The sequence below is a fragment of the Mytilus galloprovincialis genome, chromosome 7, assembly GCF_965363235.1.
Source record: "Mytilus galloprovincialis chromosome 7, xbMytGall1.hap1.1, whole genome shotgun sequence".
NCBI classification, from domain to species: Eukaryota; Metazoa; Mollusca; class Bivalvia; order Mytilida; family Mytilidae; genus Mytilus; species Mytilus galloprovincialis.
Genome location: NC_134844.1, coordinates 52,457,962 through 52,482,748, shown reverse-complemented (window position 1 = coordinate 52,482,748; position 24,787 = coordinate 52,457,962). Strand labels below are relative to the sequence as shown.

Here is a 24,787-nt window from a genome sequence, read left to right as displayed (position 1 = left end):
GAAAACCAAGAATAATGCTTATTTGGGCCGTTTTTGGCCTCTAATTCCTAAACTGTTGGGACCAAAACTTCCAAAATTAATCCCAACCTTCCTTTTATGGTCATAAACCTTGTGTCAAAATATCATTGATTTCTATTTACTTATACTAAAGTTATGGTGCGAAAACCAAGAATAATGCTTATTTGGGCCGTTTTTGGCCTCTAATTCCTAAACTGTTGGGACCAAAACTTCCAAAATTAATCCCAACCTTCCTTTTATGGTCATAAACCTTGTGTCAAAATATCATTGATTTCTATTTACTTATACTAAAGTTATGGTGCGAAAACCAAGAATAATGCTTATTTGGGCCCTTTTTGGCCTCTAATTCCTAAACTGTTTGGACCAAAACTTCCAAAATCAATCCCAACCTTCCTTTTATGGTCATAAACCTTGTGTCAAAATATCATTCATTTCTATTTACTTAAACTAAAGTTATAGTGCGAAAACCAAAAGTATTCAGACGACGATGACGCTGACGCCAACGTGATACCAATATACGACCGAAAAATTTTCAATTTTAGCGGTCGTATAAAAACTGAGTGGGATAATGTGTGCTCTGGAAGGATATGAATATCCAGCTATACATGTAACATCTATTTGTAAATCAAAGGACTTGTTAATAGTAATGAACAGGTAAAGATTGGCCACTGCATTGGCATTGTGTAGTAAAAATTCTACATTGCATTAGATTCAGCATAGAAACACATTTTGCTACTTTTGATTGATAATTATTTCCATTTTTCAATAATCAGATAGGTTCATAATGCACTATTTTCTGCAACTTGTGCAATCTTTAATAAAATGTCTTTCCTTACAAAAATAGAATTCAAACAAATCCTTTTAAAAGGTGAAGTTCTGTGAATATATTATCAATAAATATATATTACAATAGAAGCCATGGAATCTAAATAATATACACTTTGAGGTCTGGAGCTGGTATTTCAGTAACTGCTAGTAGTCCTTTGTTTATTTATGTATCAATGCCATTTTGCTTATTTTTATCTGTTACCTATTCTGCTGTTACTATACTATATGTTTTGCTGTGTGTTTGTTTATTCTACATTGGCTAAAAGTAGAGAGTATGGTTGACACTTCACAAAACATGTTCAATACTGCCACATTTTTGCACCTATCCCTAGTCAATTTCTCTGAACTAGTACACATTTTTTAGGGACTAAATGCCCCCTCCAGGTGCAGAATTTTCTTGTTGTGTTAAAGATGCATTGGTTGCTTTTGACTGTGTTTTGTTCGGTTTGTTGCCTCTTTTGACACATACTTTGGTTTCATTCTCTATTTTATTTTTGCACTACATTGTGTGTACTAACGAAATAAAAAGAGTTTGAAACAATGCCTATCAGTCAGTGCTCATAGGGATTTATGCAATTACTTTGTGTGTAATCTTTACCCTAAACAAAACCTGACTAATCATTACTGTAATAATTGCCAAAAAATTTGTATTATTCATTTATTATTTCTCTTCAAAGAATGCAAATAGCCAGATTTTTTTCCATGAAAATATGAATTTATAAGATTTGGAAATGCTACATCATTCATTTACAATATTATTATATGTACATCAACAACAGAAGCTGATATTATGTGTTAACAATCTCAAAATGGACAACATAACAAACAATAAATATCTGTATCAGATCACATGATAACAATTACAAAGTCACATGGTAATAATTACATAGTCACATGGTGTTATAAGAATAAGAATAAGAATACTTATAGATGAACAAATCATATTGTGTTTCATACATGATCAACAATTTTATTTACATTGCGGTAGATAATTTGGAGAATTTACAGCACAAGATTTATCTCCCTTGACATGATCAACCTTTTTCCCCTAAATAAATATGAATGATAGGTACTGTGATAATTTTATAAATGTATGTGAAATATTGAAAAAAAAAAAAAATCATAATTGAAAAATGACCCTTAAAATAATATTATTGTAAATTCATCAAGATTTCAAAAAATTTATGATTAAAACAGTTAATGAAAAGGATGTGAATTTTGTTAGCTTCACAAATTTTTGTACAAGATATTTTTTGTGTGTGGACAAATAAATCATAATAAATAGGATGTTTGCAGCATACAACAAAACATTCAACAAAATTAAAATATTTATATCTTTTTTATGAACCACAATTAGAAACTTTACCATTATTCATGTATTAGAAAACTGATAGTTTGACTTTTAATCCTGTTATTTAAGCTTTATCAGCTATATAACAATTCCATTCAATAAATAACTTTTTAACATAATTGATAAAAAATTCAAATGTTTTGTACAAAGTATACAACTAGATCTATAACATCAATTTTACACATAACAAACTGAATTTTTTCACAGTATTTTCAACAGTATCATTGTAATGGCTTTTATTAAAATAATTGTGCACCAACAGAGCCGACTCAGACCTTCAACTATAACCTAAGACAAAAAACATGATAAAAACATTCAGGTTTTTGAAAATGGTTTACAGCTAGATAGATTCAAAGTAGAACACATCATCTTGGTTTTATAACTTTAAATCTATTTGCATAAATCTGTTTATAACAAGGATTTATTTGAATCTGGATTAATTTTAAATCTTGAAAATTGATAAAATGTATGATGAAAACTAACCAAACTAAATAGATTTTTGGTTATTTCCAATTTTATTTCATTATGAACTGACCACTTTGCCATGCATGCCCCTTTTTTAATTGGGTTAGTTATCATCATAAATTTCTTTTCGAGAATTTGTAACTGTTCAAGTTTCAAATAATTCTTAGTTGTATTTAATAACAAATTGTTTTGCACAAATATGTTAAATATGCTAATTCAATTTACGCATTATTTACACCTTATCACATTTAGTTTTGTTGTAGTTATGTCCCTTTGGAAAGGAGATTACTCTTCAGTATTTTTAAAATATATCAAACATTCTAAACAATTGGGAATAGAGGTTTTCGCAAATAGGTTGTGATCCAATGGGGAGTAAGGGATGCCTGAACTATTTAAACTGTTATAAATATACCCATATCACTTTTGACATTTCTTGTCATTTTATAAAATATATGATGGATGTTAAGCAGCACAGACATTTCTATTTATAGCAAGGGTGTTTTTTTTCAAATATTTGTTTAGGGATTTAGTAATTGTTGTTTCTTTCATCCTTAAGGGAGAAAAAAATTGCATCATCTTTTCCAAAAAAAAAGGGGTGAAAAAAAATGGATTTATAAATGTTCATATCTATATATATGTATATATAGATATGAATTCCGGTTTATATGATCCGTTCATCCTACATTGACTCTTAAAATTCAAGAGTCTATCTAAAAATGAGGGTACTTTTTATATGGCCTTCCAAATACCGTTTCGATCCCTAACATCACTGAAGAGACATTTATTGTCGAAATCCGGATCTGGTGTACTAAATAAATATTGACACCGTACGTTTGTGGCATAACATCGTGGCCAGAAGTTAAAAAAAAATTCTGTTTAGTATTAAATTTATATTAAGATCCATTTTGTTACATCTTGTGATCAATTTTATTTGGCAATCGCCAATGGCAGTCAGCAGGGTTAAAGAACATCAGTTGTTCGACCTGTTAGTCACATGCGTTTTGTTTCAATATACTTTTTCACTTTTTTGGTCTTTTGGAAAATGTTGTTTGTGCTGTTTTTAGACCCTTCTACAACGAAATTTGTTTTACATGCACATGTATAAAAATTGCGGTTTTTATCCAACGCAATCATAGGTTTGAACGTAGTTTTCAATTTAGACTCGTTTATATATATAGGAAAATTAGGGTTTCACACATTTTTGTCCTATTCATGAGGATACTGTACTTCCCCTCAAACCCTTAAATATATAATCCAAAGTTTGACAATTTTGTCGCTAAGCAAAATGGTGTTTACCAATCTTTGCTCTACATTTGATTTATAACAAGAATATAAAAATATTTCCAATAACAAATTCATCAGCCTTTACATCTGTCCACCATCACTAGTTATATAATATATATCTAATATACTTTTTCTCTCTTAAGTTTTCTAGCCATTGATGTTTTATCACATTACCGGTAAATTAACAGTTCATTCATACTACAGACAGTCAACTCGTGTCAATAATAAAAATTCTTGAAAAATGAAGATTTTTAATTAGACAAACATTCTCACTATTTTATTAATTTTGTATGGCAAAAGGTCTTTATGCAGATGTTGTGAATGCATGTTAATAATAAAAATTCTTCAAAAAATAAAGATTTTTAATATGACATACATTCTGACTATCTTATAAATTATATATAGTAAAACCAAGGTCTTTAAGTACATTTTACAACTTACAAAAACATTTAGCAATAACAGGTATCTAACTAATCAATGTATTAACATCTGCCACTCAAGACACTTCACATATATATTATAACATAGATTCACCATCTTAAAATATTATAGATTGTATAACGAGCAAATATGTACTAAAAACTCATTTGTGCATATCAGCTGTACCAGTGAATAATTATTTAGATTTCAATATGAAACAAAAAATAAAATCATAAGTCTATCACTGGCATGACTGGATTTGTGAAATGGTGGTTCCCAACCCAGAGTAAAGAGGGGAAGGGGCATCTGTTCCAGCTTACATTCCCTTCAAATACATTGATCGTCCAAAAAAAGGGGGGCTCCAACCCCCCAGAACCCTCCCTCTGGATCTGCCACTGATGTATTCTGCTAATATTGGAGACAGTGGGCATGGACATGATGGAGTTAACTTGATTTAAGAACTCAGACATGTAAGATATCATTTACTCAGATAATAGTAGTGGTTTTTGCCATTTACCTTTTATTCAATATGTAATTGTCCCTAAAATATACACCCTTTCAAACCATGACAACCAGACCAAACTAAAAAGAGTGATAGGGTTTGCTGCCACTGCTTATAAGTATTTTTAATGTTTCTGCACAACAGAGGAAACTAAAATTGGACAGACAAAGATATAGCTTGTAAACGCAAAAATATAATGCCCATATTGAGATGTATGTATATCACACAGAAAATATACCATACCATTTTCAAAATGACGACCTTGGATGTTTACAATGTGTAAAATAGTCATGTGTAGTCAGGGTGAAGTTGAAAACATTTCATCATCTCACCTTGAAGTTGACAACTTATCTGCTCATAAAGGGTGTTAGCTCTTTGATTAAAAAATCCCCATTATTTTATATAAAATGGTCAATAAAATTTCCCTTTTCTATCATTTTAACCATTATGGGCATTTAAAGCCTCCATTACTTATACCCTAGACCTGCCCCTGTTTTCTGTCTTTATGTGATTTAAGGTTTTTGATTGGCCCACTGGTATCTCTAAATGAATTACTGTGAAATATTACACCCATTTTGACTTTAACTGTAGAAGGTTCTTGTAAAACATATTTCTATTTTCACACTATATATGTTAAACCATTTCAAATCATTCACTACATTTACACAAAAAATTAGGGTTGATGTTCTATGCATCAAATATATATACAAACTATGTCCACAAAAAAACTATCATTATGTTAAATAAACAATTCTGAAACACAACATTTCAACTTCTCTAAAAATGTGAGATTTAAATACAAGACATCAATTGATGGGATACTGGCACATATAAACTACTAAAAACTTAACGACAAAATTTTAAAATACTAAAAATTTTGTCCAAGCACTGTTAAAAAAACAATACACAAAAATATAGCATTATGTTAAAATACAACCAAAAAAATACCATGAAAATGTCATCTCTTACCAAAACAAATACAGTACACATAAGAAGAACCTTCCATTTATTATTATAGGTTTACTCTGGGAAATATTATTTGGTGTTACAGAAAAAAATAATGCCTGAAATCTAGATTGCCATTTGTCAATGTTTGTATAGATAAAAAAGTAGAAAATTATAGGTTGAACTTCAATTTTAACTTTAGCAATATCATTCCTGCCTGCAAAATAGAAAAGTTTTTATGTTCAGCATTGAATGTAATTTTAATAAATTGTTGAATAATTTAAAATCATTCTATCCCCAAAAATAAAATTTATGGAAGAAAAAAATCAGGACATAAAGTATGCATACTTCGGTTTCTGATTTTACTACATTAATTTCATAATAACAATGAAAAATCAATTGTTGCCCAATATTTTTTTGTTCAAATACATAAATTTGATAGTCATATTTCTGACAAATATGAAGGCAAAAGGAGAAAGTTTATTTAACAATACTGAGAACATTAAGTATAAAAAAAAAACAATCTTTATAAGTTTTTCTGCCAGTTAAAAAAATAGAACATATTTTGTTATACTTCAACGTCAAATTAGAAAATGTTTGTAGTTAACAAAAAGTGATTGTTTTGGCAATTTAATTAGGTCAACTGGCGTAAAATCACTGAACTTAAAGAGTGGTGTAATAATACATGACCTGTTTTTATCTAGGTAAAAATATCATCAAATATTGTCTAAAATGGAGTCTGATATATCCCCTGTACCAAATTCAAACTGCACAGAGGGGTCAAACATATCACTTGGTTTATGTACAAGCCGTGGAGGAAGATAAAAATTTGGTGGCATTCGTCTTTGTTCCTGAAACACCCTGTTCCCTGAATCAACAACATTTCTTTGTCCTACATATTGCACTCTAGGATTAAGACTAGATTTAAAGTCAAAATGTTCAGGAATGTTTACCCTTGAACTTTGACCTTTGTCACTAGAATGTATTGATATTGTTTCATTTTCTAGCTGATACGGAGGCAGTAACTTCTGAGGTATTTCTTTTTTCTGAGGCGTAGTCGGGTAAACTTCAACTTCTTCCGGAGATGACACATCCTCATAGTCTGTGTTAGGCACAACATTTGACGAGACTTTAGGTTTGTTCGTTAAATTACAGGGAGCACTCATTTGACGATGTACTTGTGAATTACTAAATCTATCCCTATTCATTAAACCTGTAAATTCTAGACCCTGATTCGAATTTGACAAAAGTCCTTGGTTACTAATCTGTCGAACAGAATGTATTGAATTTTGGAAGTCAAACACACTTCCTTTAGAAGAGGCAACATAGCTTGCCGATGAACTTGGTATTGGTGAACAAACAGCAGACTGTTCTGAACAAGGAGGAGCATGTTGAAAACTTAAATGACTTTTTACATGCGGCTGATCAAACGATTGACTTCTATGCATATTTGACAAGCTTGATTGATGATGTGCCTGTTCTGTACATAATCTAGTGCTTAAGGACAGAGCTTCTGATTGTTGTAATACTGGTTGAAATTTATCAATCCTCCCCTTGCTGACTGTTTGTTCCTTTTGATGCAAAGACTGTGTTGACATTTCTTGATGAGGTATTCTTGATGTGTTTTGAAATTTCGATTTTCCATGAGAATGGTCATGATATTTTCTTTGACTATGAGATAAGGCCTCATGCTGTGGAACATGATGTACTCTTGAATAAGGATCTACTTTTGAACTAGATTTAGGACTCTCTCCTGATGAGCTGTCAGAATTTTTCATGTGCGTTTGCCTATGATGTGCAGCCATTTTTTGATGCTTTCGTTGATACTGAAAACCTGGACTTACATTTGATGATGGACTAGATGTTAAATGATCTTGAACTTGATCCTTATTTTGAGTCAAAAAGCGATCCTGAACTTTATCACTTTTACGAGACATCAAATGTTCCTGAATTTTATTCATTTTACTCGGAATAAAATGATCTTGTAATTTTTCCATCCTATTTTGAACACTAGAATCTTGAACATTTTTTCTACTTCCAGCAAACTGATCTTGAATTTTATCCATCGCATTTGAATTCGGTTGAATTTTATCATTCTTTTTAGGCACGAAATGATTCTGAAATTTATTTGATTTATCAATCATGTCTAAAATAGCATCCTGAGGCTCCGTGCAAGAATTAATATAATTGTCTGATTTTGTTGACATACTTGTATTACGAGATTTCTCAGACACAACATATTCTGGTGCCATTGACTGTTGTTGATTTGAATTCAAATAATTAGTTTTTGCCGGTAGACTTTGTCGTCTTTCGTGAGGTTTATTGTTATTTCTTAAAATATTAACATTATGGCGTTGCTTCTGCTTACTAAGGTCCTGTCCATTTTCAACATTTTTAGGTCTATTCTGATTGAAAGATGGAGAAACAATCACATTTTGTCTTTTGTCCCATCTTTCAACATCTGGTGACGGAGCAGTAGGTTGTTGTCTATTTTGAGAAAAGACTTTAGACGAGGGAATAGAATTGGGTTTGTATGTGTTTAAATGTACATCAATCAACTGCACAGGAGAGAAACTAGTATCAAAATGAGAATGGTGGTTATTAAGGATCGAATTATCTTGTGAATTGCCTCTCTGAATAATGGGAGGGTAATCCTGTATGCTCTTTTGCTGGTCAACATTTCCTAATGGACTGAAGTTTTTAGGAGAGCCATATATCTGTGGACTTTTCTGTTGTAATAATGCTATATTAGGTGAAGGCATTGATCTATTAGAAAGCTGTAATAAACCATGATGTCCAAATCCTTGACTTTTTAAAATCAGTTCATTGGTCATTTTTGCAGAAGCCACTTTGGCCAAATCAATGGGTGAAATGTGAGTTGGTCCTTCAAGAGGTGGAGAAATATCACAAATATAGCTTTCATCCTCTTTACTTTGATTGCAGTCAATAGCTAAAGGCTTCAAAAATGCTTCCGACTTCTGAACAGTTTTAGGGTTATTAGGCGATTGAATTAAATTAAGTGGGGCCACATTATGCGTAATCACTGCAGCATTTCCTTTCTTTGAATAATTAAATGGTCCAGGCGATTTCCTGAAAAGAATGTCAGATAAAGGTTGCTCACTTGAAGGTATTATAGAAACCGGTGGTATTGGAGATAATGAATCTGTTGTAAAAAATGTTTCTTCTTTCAGATGTTCTGCATAATCTTCAAAGTCAAAGTTTGTCACTAATGTAGGAGAATCTGTATCACTTATGTCATGTATGTCATCTTTATTTCCATTATTCAAAGTATTCAGTTGAACCTGATTATTTGTTATGATGTTTGGAGGTCGAGGTGACCTCCTTCTACTGGCTAAAGAATCAGACTTGACATTAAAATTGGAACCAATGTTGTGAATTGGTGGTGTCAATAAGAGATTTGTCCTGCTGTTTTCAGATACCAATGTAGGAACTTGCTTGGTAGTCATTTTGCTGTTTTGAGAAATTGGTGTCCAAGATTGGTTGCAAATACTTTTAGTGTCATTAAATCCAGTAAAAGGTTTATAAGTGTTGTTACTATCCATAAAATTTATCATTGACCTTGAACTTGTTTCTCTTTTGACATCATCTAATTTATTGGCCGAACTGCAGAATTGAAAAAACTGTTCAGAAGAATCATCAATGGGAATGCATGTTTCACTTTTATTATTCATTTCATCTACATGTATCCAAGAGTGTTCAACACTTTTATTTGAGAAATCATTATCCTGACTTCGTTTAAAATCTACTGAGTTTTGAGATGAAGAATCCCTTAATGATGTATTCTCCTCTTCCATTTGAAGCTTCGAAGCAGTACAGAAATTTGAAGTTTTATTTGAGAAATCATTCTCCTGACTTCGTTTCAAATCTATGAAGTTTCTAGATGAAAAATCCCTTGCTGATTTATTCTGCGATTTATTTTCAAACTTTGAAGCAGTACAGAAATTTGAAGGTCGAATGACACGATCATTACAAATCCTTTTTGCTATATGGTCGTTGTTCGTAGGTTCATCGTCTATAACAGTTATATCAGAAGAAAACAGGTCAGAATCAGTTGTATTATTCATAATAATAATTTGACCTTCCTTTGACCTTTTTGACTTGGTGGAGACACCACCAGCCATTGTGTCCATAGGTGAAGTAGCACTGGTGAGTAAAGACATCACTGACTTTTCAAATTTTTGTTTAGCTTCTTCAGGAATAGTACCCATTGTCTTTGCAATTAATTCTAACAAATTATTTGAGCTATTCTTGTTCAGTTCTTCGTCAACTTTAGAAGGCTGAGCTCTTCTGACCGACACTGAATCAATTTCCGTTGACATGATTGGTTTATTCGGATAAACATAAACCTCTTCTGGTTTTGACCTGTCTTTAATAGATTTCTGACTATCACTAAAAACAATACTAGGAGTCGAACTAACAAATATATCACATACATGCTTACTCTCACAAAAGTTAGGAATAGCCTTATTCATAAATGATAAATCTGTTTCAGAGCTACTTGTAGTAACTTTTTGTCCAATATCATAATTAAAATCTTTCCTTGAAAAGGTTGATGCTGATATACTACTTTCTATTTTGTTGACATTGACTTTTTGTTGAATGGGTGCCGATTTCACAGGTCGAAGATCGGCAGATTCCAGCCAATCAATGTCAGTACAGAGCTGAGCAATTTTTGAACCTTTAGGTAAAACAATTTCCACTTCAGTAATACTTTGCCTATCTGATATATCTTCAGCTTTTTCATAATTATGCTTTTTTAGGTGTGCATTTCCTATTTCTAATATATCGTCAAATGTAACCTTAGGTGATGGGAGAATAGAATCAAAAAGAGCTTCTTGTGGAGTTATACCTTTCTTTTCAACGGGTACAGATATAAGATCTGCAATAGAATGGAAAAGGTTTCTTTCCTCTTGTTTCTCCTTCACGTTTTCAGTACTTTTTATTCCTGATAAGTTGGAATTACTTTTGTTCCTAATCACTTTGTCATATGTCAGTGATTCTTTACTGTTTTCATTACTCTTCTCCAAAGAGGGTGATTCTTTACTTTTTGCATTACTCTTCTCCAAAAATGACAATTCTTTTTTTTTCCTGATTTCCTTTTCAGGAATTAAATTCTCTTTACACTTGGTATGCTTCTTGTTCTCATTTTCCAAGCATTGAGATTCTTTACACTTTAAGCTTTCTTTTTCTGTACTTTTCAGAGGTTTTGATTTCATTTTCAAAAAACTTCTTTCAGTCTGAATGCCAAGAGTTACCGTATATGTCAACTTCCTGTTTGTACCAAATTTCGTTTCGGCAACACAATGAGATGACCTCGTTTGTGAACTTATCTCAGCATCTTTACTTATTTTTTCCAAAAGTGCTTTTCCCCTCGGTTTTATTAACTTCAAACCAACACTAAATCCATCAAAATATTTACAATTCTCCATCTCTTTTAAAATGTCATCCCCGTCACATGATACACCAACATCCCTTTTAATAATCTCAGGCATCACAATATTATCTCCCCTATTTTCCTTATCATTTTCAATTTCCGTAACTTTCTTATAGCATTTTTCTTCCTGACTAGAATTAACAGCAATACTAGAATTAGCACCATTTGTGATTGTCGGTGATTTGACTATTTCTACTAAAAGGCCTGCAGCACCATCTGATGGTGGTGTTTGACAAGGCTGTCCATTGTAAGGTGAGGTAACTGATACAACATTTGATACAGGTGACATAAAACTTGGAGAATTAGTCAATTCCAACTGATCCTGACATGACAAAGATGTCTTCACAGTGTCACGAGCACGTCTTTTAACATCTGCAGCACTAAGAATATTCACTATATCAGGAGGATCTAGACTTTCCTGACTGATAATTACTTTCGCTGAATCATTTTCCACATCACTATTTTTAGAAATTTCTGAAACTTTTTCAAGAATTGGTGGAGATATTTCTGACCCATTAGAAGTAAACGATGGGAGAGACTGAATGTCTGTATGAGAATCAATTGTTATCTCACATGGTTTAAGTTCTTCACTCACTTCAGCTTTGTCAACTTCAGAGTTTTCAACTTTTTCTTCAGTTGTTTTTCTTAGCGAAATAGAAAACATTCCTAACTTATAGAAATATCTATCCTTTTCTGACAATGTTTCACAGTCTAAGGGTTCAAAAATTTGACTTTTGTCTTTTGGAGTAATACAAAATGTGAAGTAAGGTGATATAAGGCGTTTCCGACTTTTAGCCGATTTTTTTGGTTTCTCCTGTTTTTCAGATTGCCTTTCTGACTGTACAGTACCCCTTGTTGAATTGTCCAAAATACTTAATTTCCCAGCTATCTGTTTCCGTCTCTTAGCCGCATTTATCTGTCTTTGTGTTAGCGGCAAGGTGTGTACTACACTTTTCTTCGGTCGTAATATAATCTGTGTCATTGTTCTTGTGTTTCGCATTCTACATGGAATCTGATTATGTTTGATCAACATATCCCTTGTTTTGAACGTCCTTTCACAAGCTTTACATTTAACAGGCTTTTCATTTTTCAATTTTTGAGCCATATTCTTTTTACTGTCAGATGCTTTTAGTTTTGTGGCTGGTTTTTGTTTACTTTGTGGTTTTGTTTTAGAACTATTCAACACGGCTGTTTTTGACTTTTCGGTTTTCCTGTCAATAGTCTTATTACTTTCTTTAATGTAACTTTTCTTATCCTTTGCCTTATTTGAATTCACTACAGCCCTTTCTTTAGTACCCACTTTTCCATTTTTCTGTTTTTGAGGAACTTTTGTTTTTAATAGCGGTTTCTGTTTTCCATTCACAGCTTTTTTAACACTTCTTGCAGCCCTTGTTGGCTTTTTAGAATCCGTTGCTGTTTTCTCATTTGAAAGGCAGTCAGTCAAAACAACAACTAAATTTTTCTTTCCATCATTTCTAGTTTTTAAAGTTTTTGCATTTTTTGCTTCTTTTGTCTTTGTTTTTATATCATTTTTCTTTTTTGTTTTGTTATTATTTTTCTCTTTTTTATTTTCACTCACAATATCACTTTCCAGTGGACTTTCTTTTTCTATTTCTATGTCTTTCACATCTGTTATCAATTGTTCCTTTTTGTTTATTTTTAATTTTATTCTATTGTCAATTTTTTGTTTCACTTTGTTTTTTAACAATTTATCCTGCATTTCTTTGAGAGTCATTTCCTTTTTTTTAATTTTGGTCGGAAAATCGTCAAAAAAGTCTTTGCTTTTCCTTTTTCTAATTCGTTTGGGAAGAGCTGCCCCTATTCCCCACACTTCAGATTTCGGTTTTTCTCCAGTGACTAATTTCAAAGTTATTTTGGGTATTTTGTTACAATCAGATGTCTGTGGTTGATGACTAGAAACAATGTATGTTTTATTAAGAGATTCTGTCGATATTTCTTTGCCATCATTTTCAAGATCTGGATTGCAAGGGGATGCATCCGGTTTGCAAATGGTTGTTTCTAGATCACATGGTAGCACCTCCTGGCCATGTGGAGATTGACCCTGTTGGCATGGTGATTGCTCTAGATGCAGTGGAGACATTTCTGGTTTTGAGGCACAGGTTTCCAGAGGATGTGGTGAAGGTTCTGGTGTATCGGAAATAAAATCGTAGATTTTCAGGGCTTCATCCAGCTTATCTGCATTGCTCATCACCTGTAAGCAGATAAAATGTCATTGTTTTAATCAAATAACAAATTGATTTGAGGTTTATAACTTCGTAATTAGAGCACATGTTGTTTTAACTGACACAAGACACTATTATAATGACGTGTGTTCTGGCTTCACTTAATCAATAATTTTGCATGAATTTTATAACAAAATGAAATGAGGAATCTCACTTTGGTGAGTTGATGAGTCCTGAACTCATAAAAATATGTCTGTACTAATCATTTTCAGAACCTTAAAGTCCTGAGATACATCAAGATTGTAAAAAGCTGTATCAATTGAGCACACCATATAATGTCAAATGTTTTAAAAAATCTTAAGGAGGCTCGCGGGTACAAAAATTTCAGCAAAAAATCAAACATTTGTTTTTTCAATACAAATTTTATTTAATACACAATTAGTTATTACTTTATGATATGGTACAAAAATCACCCAAACAAATCGATTTGGTTTGGCCCCAGATGACTTTTAAAATGGTTTTATCATTGAAAAAGCTCCAAATTATCTCCCTTTAGTGCAAAAATCCTTTAGTGACCTAAATTTTGTGTTCTATGACATGTGTTCAAAGTTAATAAGATTTGGTCGTTAAAGAGTCAATTTAATTATCATATAGAAGGCAAACTTCAGATGGATGAACAGACAGACATATGCATTACCATAAACCCCTCTGTGCTACTTAAGGGTATATAAACTAGAGGCTCTCAAGAGCCTGTGTTGCTCACCTTGGTGCATATCAAACAATGGACACAGATAAATTCATGACAAAATTGTGTTTTGGTGATCGTGATGTGTTTGTAGATCTTACTTTACTGAACATTCTTGTTGCTACAATTATCTCTATCTATAATAACTTGGCCCAGTAATTACAGTGGAAAATATTTTCTAAAAATTTACAAAAATTCACAAAAATTTATGAAAAATTTTAAAAAATTACTATAAAGCGCAATTACTCCTTAAGGGGTCAACTGACAATTTTGGTCATGTTGACATACTTGTAGATCTCACTTTGCTGAACCTTATTGCTGTTTACAGTCTATCTCTATCCATAATAATATTCAAGATAATAACCAAAAACTGCAAAATTTCCTTAAAATTACTAATTTGGGGGCAGCAACCCAACAACCGGTTCTCTGATTTGTCTGAAAATTTCAGGGCAGATAGATCTTGACCTGATATACAATTTAACCCCATCATATTTGCTCTAAATTCTTTGGTTTCAGAGTTATACACCAAAATCTACATTTTACCCCTATGTTCTATAATTAGCCATGGTGGCCATCTTTGTTGGTTGGCAGGGTCACGCCACACATTTTTTAAACTAGATACCCCATGATGATTGTGGCCAAGTTTGGTTAAATTTGGCCCGGTAGTTTCAGAGAAGAAGATTTTTTAAAAGAATACTAAATTTTTAGAAAAATGGTTAAAAATTGACTAAAAAGGGCAATAACTCCTTAATGGGTCACTTGACAATTTTGGTCATGTTGACTTATTTGTAGATCTTACTTTGCTGAACATTATTGCTGTTTACAGTTTATCTCTATCTATAATAACATTCAAGATAATAACCAAAAACTGCAAAATTTCCTTAAAATTACTAATTTGGGGGCAGCAACCCAACAATGGATTGTCTGATTTGTCTGAAAATTTCAAGGCAGGTAGATCTTGACCTAATAGACAATTTTACCCATTCTCAGATTTGCTCAAAATGCTTTGGTTTCAGAGTTATAAGCCAAAATCTATATTTTACCCCTATGTTCTATTTTTAGCCATGGCGGCCATCTTGGTTGGTTGGCAGGGTCACGCCACACATTTTTTAAACTAAATACCCCAATGATGATTGTGGCCAAGTTTGTTTAAATTTGGCCAGTAGTTTCAGAGGAGAAGATTTTTGTAAAAGTTTACAGACGCCGGACGCCAAGTGATGAGAAAAGCTCACGTGACCTTTCAGGTCAGGTGACCTAAAAATGAAATATACACGAAAATAATTTTTTTCTCAAGCAACAAAAATTGATACCAACGAAAATAGATGAAGCCACTTTAAGATGCATATTAGACAACACATTTTGAGCCTTAATTATCAACCAGTTGATATATGGCTGAGAGAAAATAGCTTTTGTAACTTGTACAAAAGTGCATTGGAAGTGATTTTAGCCTTGAAGCATACATGAATTAAACATAATGTTAATGACTCAATGTTACTCTAAACATATTCTGAAGTCAATTAATATATGTATTCCTATTATATTTTAATATAAATTAATATTATGTCAGAGTTTTTAAATCTTTAAATCATTCACAAATTTGTCCTGAAACATTCTTTAACTGAAGTATTTCATAGTCGCATCAATTCAGTTTTATGTTGGTTAAAAGCTCATTAGAGCGTATGTTGTCTCTTTTTGTATACTTTAACCAACTCTAAATAAAGCTTATCTATTTATTATTTATATATTATAGTTTATAATTTGTATATGACACCAAAACTTTTAATAATAAGTTTATAACATTAGACATTCACCATGTTCACTGACATGCATACATTTTTTTTTTTTTTTATATAAATGATGTATGTACAATCATGACAATGTTCAATTCAAAAATGTTATAATACTACATGCAAATGTCAATTTTTACTTGTTTATATGTTTCAAAATATTTAAAGAATTGACATTGAATTGTTTTTGTAGGAAAGTTTAAGATACCTTCAATCATTACAATCTGGTAAACATACATGTACATGTATATCATAGGACATGCAAAAAATGACACACTTTTTGTAACATAAAAACCTAGACATATGCTGTTTTGATGCTTTATTTATCTTTAAAAAAATAACTCGCAAATCATTTGTTTAACACAAGGTTGTACAAGCTTATATAAGAAAATATTATGTTTGTTTTAACTAGAGGCTCTCAAGAGCCTGTGTCGCTCACCTTGGTCTATGTGCATATTAAACAATGAACACAGATAAATTCATGACATAATTATGTTTTGGTGATGGTGATGTGTTTGTAGATCTTACTTTACTGAACATTCTTGTTGCTACAATAATCTCTATCTATAATGAACAGGCCATTCATTAGGAGGCGGTACCCGGTACTTTTACCCTCCTATGCTATTGACAAGTACCGCCTAAATGTAGAAATTTTTATATAAGATATTCATGGAATAAATTGAAAAGTACCACCTAGAAACATGGAAAGTACCTGTCAACATGATAGATAATGAAACCCCTGAATGAACTTGGTCCAGTAATTACAGTGGAAAATATTTTCTAAAAATTTACAAAAATTTATGAAAAATGCTAAAAACTAACTATAAAGGGCAATAACTCCTTAAGGGGTCAACTGACTATTTCGGTCATGAAACTTATTTGTAGATCTTGTTTTGCTTAACATTATTGCTGTTTACAGTTTATCTCTATCTATAATAATATTCAAGATAATAACCAAAAACAGCAAAATTTCCTTAAAAATTCCAATTCAAGGGCAGCAACCCAACAACAGGTTGTCCGATTCATCTGAAAATTTCAGGACAGATAGATCTTGACCTGATAAACACTCTTAACCAATGTCAGATTTGCTCTAAATGCTTTGGTTTTTGAGTTATAAGCCAAAAACTGCATTTTACCACTATGTTCTATTTTTAGCCATGGCGGCTATCTTGGTTGGTTGGCTGGCTCACGCTACACATTTTTTAAACTAGATACCCCAAAGATGATTGTGGCCAAGTTTGGATTAATTTGGCCCAGTAGTTTCAGAGGAGAAGATTTTTGTAAAAGTTAACGACGACGGACGATGGACGACGGACGCCAAGTGATGGGAAAAGCTCACTTGGCCCTTCGGGCCAGGTGAGTTAAAAATGTACATCTTCAATCAATTCTTGAAAGTGTTTTATATATATGACTGACAATTAATGGTTCTTATGTTGTAATTTGGAATGGAATACAAAAATCAAAACCCATAAAATAAATATATTTCTAAACTCATTATGATATCTTATATAGACATAAAGTTAACCACATTAGGATAACTGTGTATATCAATGAGTGACACTTGTTGGGCAGTAGCTTATAATTAACTTATCTTTCCGGAGCTTTTGTAAGCGGTATGGGTTTTGCTTATTGTTAAAGGCCATACAGTGACCTATAGTTGTTAACTTTTCAGTCATTTTAGTCTTTGTTTGATACATTGTCAAAAATGATTGTAGTTGTCTCATTGGCAATCATTTGGTTATTACTGCATCTTAAGTTTCTTTTTTATATATATATATTGACAATTTGACTGTTACAATGTACATTACCTGACTACTGTTGACATCCTCAGAATTTCCATCTAGTTTCTTCTGAGAACCATTCTGAAAAAAAGAAGATTTTCATTGAACAATACTGTCAAGTATTAATATTTAACATGTTGAAAGGATAAAAATATAAATATTTATTTCCACAATTGATAAGTTCATATAATCAAACCAGAATTAGCACCTTTTCTCAAACTTTTTTTATTTCCAATTTCAATTTTTCTTTTCCCAAGGACAGATTTATATCTTTTTATTCTACATGTTGTTTGTTTGATCTCAGTCATGTCAATTGTTCATTGGTCTGAATTGAATTCATGCTATAAGAATTCAAATTTTCTTGACTTCCTTGAATTTTTCTATTGTAATGTCACAAAACAAAATGAAGAATATTACCTTTATATATAGTCTAAAGTCTTGCTCTCAGATATACTATAGATATATGTGTAATTCTCACAAAATAAACAAGGAAATTAAGATATGAATTAGCTGTCAAAATTTCATTATTTACCTCAACTAACTTCACAACTATTTTAAAATGAATAATTTGGGTTGCTGTCTCCTTGACATACATTTATATTAATCCTTCTATTTATAGAAATCCTAAAATCAATGAAATCTGGCAAACATTTCACACCTTGTCCTTCTAATTTGATCATATCTACCAAATGGAAATAAAAATAAACGTTTTTCTCATTTTCTCATGTGTTGTTATTGATCCATCAATAAATAGCTTAAGAAGTCAGTCATGAATTGTATTTCGTGCACGTCACCGAAAACTTTTAAAACATCAATGAAGATATTTACATTATTATTTTTTTAATACCAATCCATGTGTACAAGTCAATATTTCCTTTATTTTCGATGTCATAAAAAGCAGGGTATGGGAGAATATATATAGATTAAAATACTCCATTACAAGATCAATCATAGTTAAAGTTTATAAAAACTGGGTTATCTGTTATCCTCAAGACGTTAAGTATTCTACTTTCATTTTTCTCATGTACAATGCAGCCCTAAATATTAGACCTCTCACTATCACATTCAGAATTGAATATAAGGTAAATTACTATTTTTACGATCTTTTATTATTGAGCGTTTTCCTGTTGTGGTGGTCTAACCTTTCCACTCCAGACAGCCAAAGCTCAGACATAAACAAGTTTTTTGTTTTTATCAATACATGTATACAAAATAGGGAAATGAAGTATGATTGCCAATAAGACATCTATTCACCAGAGACCAAAGGATGTGGATGTTAACAACAATAAAACATTATATCACCTTCAACAATAAGCAAAATTCATACCCCACAGAAAGCTGTACAGGGGTTTGTTATGAAAAAGGTGAAATACTTTAAACAAGAAACCAACAGCTTCAATGTTCTTTGCTTAAAAAAGTAAACAAAAAACAAATATGACAGACAGCATACCAAAAAATAAACACCTCTGAGATACCAGCTCATAACTTTTGGAAAAGCACATAAATTAAAGATTAATGACAGAGATGCAACTAATCGTCGGACCTGTCGGACCTAAGGGGCTGAATTTATGCAGGTCCGGCAAAACTAGTTGATGTGCAGGACCTGATGGCCGGCAATAATTTAGTCTTCCTGGGTCAGCCAAAACTTAATTCCCTGTCGGTCCCAGCAGAGTATTTTGTTTATAAAATTGTGATTTTACAACCACGTTGCATGATTAGATAGAACAACATTCAAGGCTTCGATTACACAATAGAAATCGGGAGTTCAAACTGTTTTAATGATAAATATTATAGCCTGACACAATTTCCAAATATCCCTCCTTAAAAAATAAAAAGTAAACCTTTTGCAATTTAAATTTCAGTTTTGAAATCGTATGTTTGACATCGTCAATTTATTGAAATATTTATATCAAACGCAGTTGATTAGCTGTAACAGAGAATGCACACCAATGGTAATGGTTTGAAAAATGATGTAACTTTGACCTCCGTAGCAGAGTTCAAAAAATATATGGGTCACTGAATATTTATAATATATTTCAGATCGTCTGTTGTTTTGATGTCAAAAATTGTTTTATTTTTTAAACTTTTCTTTCAAATTAGTTTTAATCCATAAAAAAATTAAAAACATTGCCTGACTGTACCTTAAGTTGAATATCTACATCCAAATTCAATTAATTAAAGCTGTAATCGATGATCACAAATTGAATGCTTTGTTTACAATTGTTGAAAGCCATGTGCTTTTTGGCGGGAATATACGGGAAACTCCTTAACAGGAAACAGTTACATTTCATTGTTATTTATAAACAGTAAGAATTTCATTTTTATTAACTGCTAACATTTATTTATGAAAAACTAAATATTTCTTGAGGTGAAACTGATATACTCTACATCTAGGGGTGTGTAAAATTGAAGGGGGGGGGGGGGGGGGGGGGGGGCTGTTTTTTTTTCATAATATTACAAAAATAGATTATTTTGAGTGAAAATATAGGTCTGGCAGAAATGTGATGGGTCTGGCAAAACTTGGTACCCTGTAGGCCCCAATGTCTGACAGGAAAAAAAAACTGTTTGCATCTCTGTTAATGTGGTGTGTTAATAGATATAGGAAGATGTGGTGTGAGTGCCAATGAGACAACTCTCCATCCAAATAACAATTTAAAACAAGAGGCTGTCACAACGACAGCAAACCGGATTTATTAATATTTATTTGTGTCCTGGCAATATCACAAGAACCATTACTGATGAATGGTGAAAGTGAAAATCGTCAATATCAAATTTGACCTCCATTTTGTCATCAGTATCAACATATTAAAATTTGAAAAGCTTAGATTGAATGGTTCATGAGTAAATGCAACAACGTGAATGGAAACGCCATTTTACAATCTTTCAAGAACCATAACGCCTGAACGGTAAAACTTAAAAGTCAAAATCGTCAATATTGAACTTGACCTCTATTTTGTCATCAGTAACAACATATAAAAATTTCAAAAGCTTTGGTTGAATGGTTCATGAGAAAATGCACGGACACGACTGGAAACACCATTTTTCAATCTTTCAAGAACCATAACTCCTGAACGGTGAAAGTCAAAATCGTCATTATTTAACTTGACCTCTATTTTGTCATCAGTTACAACATATTAAAATTTGGGAAGCTTTGGTAGAACAGTTCATGCGTAAATGCACGGACATAACTGGAAACTCCATTTTTCAATCTTTCAAGAACCATAACTCCGGAACTGTAAAGGTCAAAATCGTCATTATTGAACTTGACCTCCATTTTGTCATCAGTAACAACATATTAAAATTTGGGAAGCTTTGGTAGAACAGTTCATGCGTAAATGCACAGACACGACTGAAAACTCCATTTTTCAATCTTTCAAGAACCATAACTCCTGAACAGTAAAAGTCAAAATCGCCATTATTGAACTTGACCTTCATTTAGTTGTCAGTAACAACATATTAAAATTTTAAAAGCTTTGGCTGAACGGTTCATGAATTAATGCACGGACAACATTTGATTGCCGCCCGCCCGACCGCCCGATTGCCCGGCCGCCTGACTGCCCTGCCGCCCGCCCGCCGTACATCCCCAAATCAATAACCGACATTTTTGTCACAAAAATCCGGTTAAAAAGTAAACCATTATAGGTTAATGTACGGCCTTCAACACGGGCCTTGGCTCACACCGAACAACAAGCTATAAAGGGCCCCAAAATTACTAGTGTAAAACCATTCAAACGGGAAAACCAACGGTCTAATGTTTGTCAAAGTTTATTAGCTAAGTATTATTATCTTGCTGGAAAACTAGTGACCAATACAGGTTTTTGTTTTATATCACAGGATGAAACAACTGTGGCTAAACAATTGATTAATAAAATTTGTGTATAATTAATCTATTGATTGATTAGTGTTTGCTTTACGCTGCATGAATGCAAAAAAGCTATATCGCAGATGGAGCTAATTTTAAATAAATTTGTGTATAAAGAACTAGGCCACAATTAAAAATATTTTGGTTTGCCCAAACCCTACCCAAGGTTGAGACAGTGGGTAGGTAGGTAGGCATTTTCTTTTTTTTTTTAAAGAAATTGAAGTATCGGATGTTTATTAGTCTTCATGCCTATCTGATTAAAAAAAAAACTTCTTCAAATCAGGACAATAAAAGAATTTGAGTAGGCAGCTTTTTTCTGGGTAGGTAGGGTTTCGGCAAACAAACCTATTCTTTTTTATGGCCCTACATATAGGTACATGTACATACTAATGACTTAATAACTATCATTGACTATAGACATTTTGATCAGAGTATGATTTTGTTGTTGATGCCAAACAGATTAGACCTATATAATGTGTAGATATTTTAGGAAACCTTTCAATATATACAAAAGTGTGTAGCTATTTTCGGAAAACTATTTCTCAAGGAATATAAATTCGATATCTTAATATCATCATCTTTTAAAACCATGAATTACAAAATTGAAATATTGAAGATTATGTCATATCTGAAATGATTATTATAACACTATGTCTTATAGTATTGAAATTAAAATTTTCAAAAGTTTTATAGTAGATGATGACAGACAACAAAGGACGACATACGCCAAGTGATGATATTTTGAAAATAAAACCATATCTACCTTTTTTCTTTCCACTTTTGCCCTTTTAACTAGATCCAACATGGTATACTGAGACTTGAGGTCAGATGAGTCCTGATCAATGTCAGAATTCTCTGGCACAGATATCTGCTCTGAGGAACCATTCGAATTACTAAATTGTTTTAGTTGATCTTTCTTTTGTTGTAATATCTGTGCTGCTTTTAAAAGTGTTTCTATCTGGTTTGTGACCTTGTCCTCATTTTGTGACACACTATCGTCCGAATCTTCCTCATTGGCTGAAATCAATGAATCAAAAGTATCCTTCAACTCATTTTTCATTTCTGGTTTGTTACAGGGTCGTTTAACGTGATCTCTCATTTCATTGATCGTCACAAATTCTTTCTTACAGATGTAACATTTTAAGTCCATCCTTTTCTTTTTATTTGGAGTTGAAGTCTCACTCTGAGGGGAAGGTGTAGGGGATTCATACTTTGATAAAAATGGATGAATCTGTTGGTTCGAATGATTGTAGCCGCCATACTTCTTCTGAGTAGATATTGCTTTACATTCTTTGCTATGACGCCATCTCTGCATTGGATCAGGGAAACCAGTCATACAGTGACGGCACCAGAACAACTGTGCCGATGGATTGCTCAGCTGATGACATGGGTGCCCAACAGGTGGTTCCCCTGACATATTAGATGGGTTTCCTTAAAATATGAAAAAATATATATATCACATAATACATCCATCTTATTTTGTAATGTATCAAAGACATAAAAGTGTAATGTACATTCTTGTAGGTAAGTGAATGAAAGAAGCAATATGTCTGAATACGGAGGTTTTATATACCTATGTAACTTAAAACAAACTATATCATGATGAACCTCGATTTTTTTAATTATCATTAAATGAATAATCAAAGGATGAGGTAAATAAACAGCAATTCAGTACGAAATGAAACATGCTGAGCTCCAATATTTAATCATGGAAGTTCTACATGTTCTGTTCTATGTACAAATGTATGGTAGGTATGATTCAACCAAGAGCTCTACATGGCTACCTTAAATTGCTTCCTGTTGCAATGTGTACATGTTGACCCTGACTTGCAAATTATGTCCTGTCATTTATTATTCTGTTCAGACAAGAGGTCATCCTCTTTAATTTTGGTAACTTTTTTGCAGATTTTTATGGGAAGATTTTTGTGCATTGACCTGCAAGTCTTTGTTGTAAATAAGAACCTCACGGTTCACCACTATCAACCATAATAGTTGGTTTGATCTGTTCTGTTGGTTATACTGCCCAATAATTGCGGTAATTAATCTTCCATTTTTTTATGTTTTATTATCAATATTATGCAAGAAAAAAATAACCACTGGCCACCCTCATATATCAGTATATTAGACTTATAATATAACTGATTATTTCTATGCTATGCAATATAATTTACTGCAAAATATCATTAAATGAAGCATACATCAGGCATTTCTCTCCTATAATATTAAAAGGTGACAGGTCAAATGTCAAAGGCACTGGCTACGGTTACATGGAAATGTAACAATAATAACTAAAGGCTCTCAAGAGCCTGTGTCGCTCACCTTGGTCTATGTGCATATTAACAATGGACACAGATAAATTCATGACAAAATTGTGTTTTGGTGATGGTGATGTGTTTGTAGATCTTTCTTTACTGAACATTCTTGTTGCTACAATTATCTCTATCTATAATGAACTTGGCACAGTAATTACAGTGGAAAATATTTCCTAAAAATTTACAAAAAAGTACAAAAATTTATGAAAATTGTTTACAATTGACTATAAAGAGCAATAACTCCTTAAGGGGTCAATTGACAATTTTGGTCATGTTGACTTATTTGTAGATTTTATTTTGCTGAACATTATTGCTGTTTACAGTTTATCTCTATCTATAATAACATTCAAGATAATAACCAAAAGCTGCAAGATTACCTTAAAATTACTAATTTGGGGGCAGCAACCCATCAACAGGTTGTCTGATTTGTCTGAAAATTTCAGGGCAGATAGATCTTGACCTGATAATTAATTTAATTCCATGTCAGATTTGCTCTAAATGCTTTGGTTTTTGAGTTATAAGCCAAAAACTGCATTTTACCCCTATGTTCTATTTTTAGCCATGGCAGCCTTCTTGGTTGGTTGGTGCGTCACGCCACACATATTTAATTTGGCCCAGTAGTTTCAGAGGAGAAGATTTTTGTAAAAGATTACAAAAATTTACGAAAAATTGGTCAAAATTGACTATAAAGGGCAACAACTCCTTAAGGGGTCAACTGACCATTTTAGTCTTATTAACTTATTTGTATATCTTACTTTGCTGAACATTATTGCTGATTATATTTTATCTCTTTCTATAATAATATTCAAGATAATAACCAAAATCTGCAAAATTTCCTTCAAATTACTT

General features: G+C 32.2%; 1 protein-coding gene across 1 annotated transcript in view; it reads right to left on the bottom strand.

Annotated features, from left to right (window-relative positions):
• Window positions 1–6,389: 6,389 nt before the first annotated feature.
• The window catches only part of LOC143083253 (uncharacterized), a 31,810-nt gene continuing 13,412 nt past the window's right edge, over window positions 6,390–24,787 (bottom strand). The window contains exons 3-5 of the mRNA XM_076259511.1: window positions 22,390–23,057; window positions 17,792–17,845; window positions 6,390–13,480 (exon numbers count right to left, since the gene is read on the bottom strand). Coding sequence (XP_076115626.1) covers window positions 6,530–13,480; window positions 17,792–17,845; window positions 22,390–23,043 — 7,659 coding nt within the window. The 5' untranslated portion in view covers window positions 23,044–23,057 and the 3' untranslated portion in view covers window positions 6,390–6,529. The remainder of the gene's footprint in view (window positions 13,481–17,791; window positions 17,846–22,389; window positions 23,058–24,787) is intronic.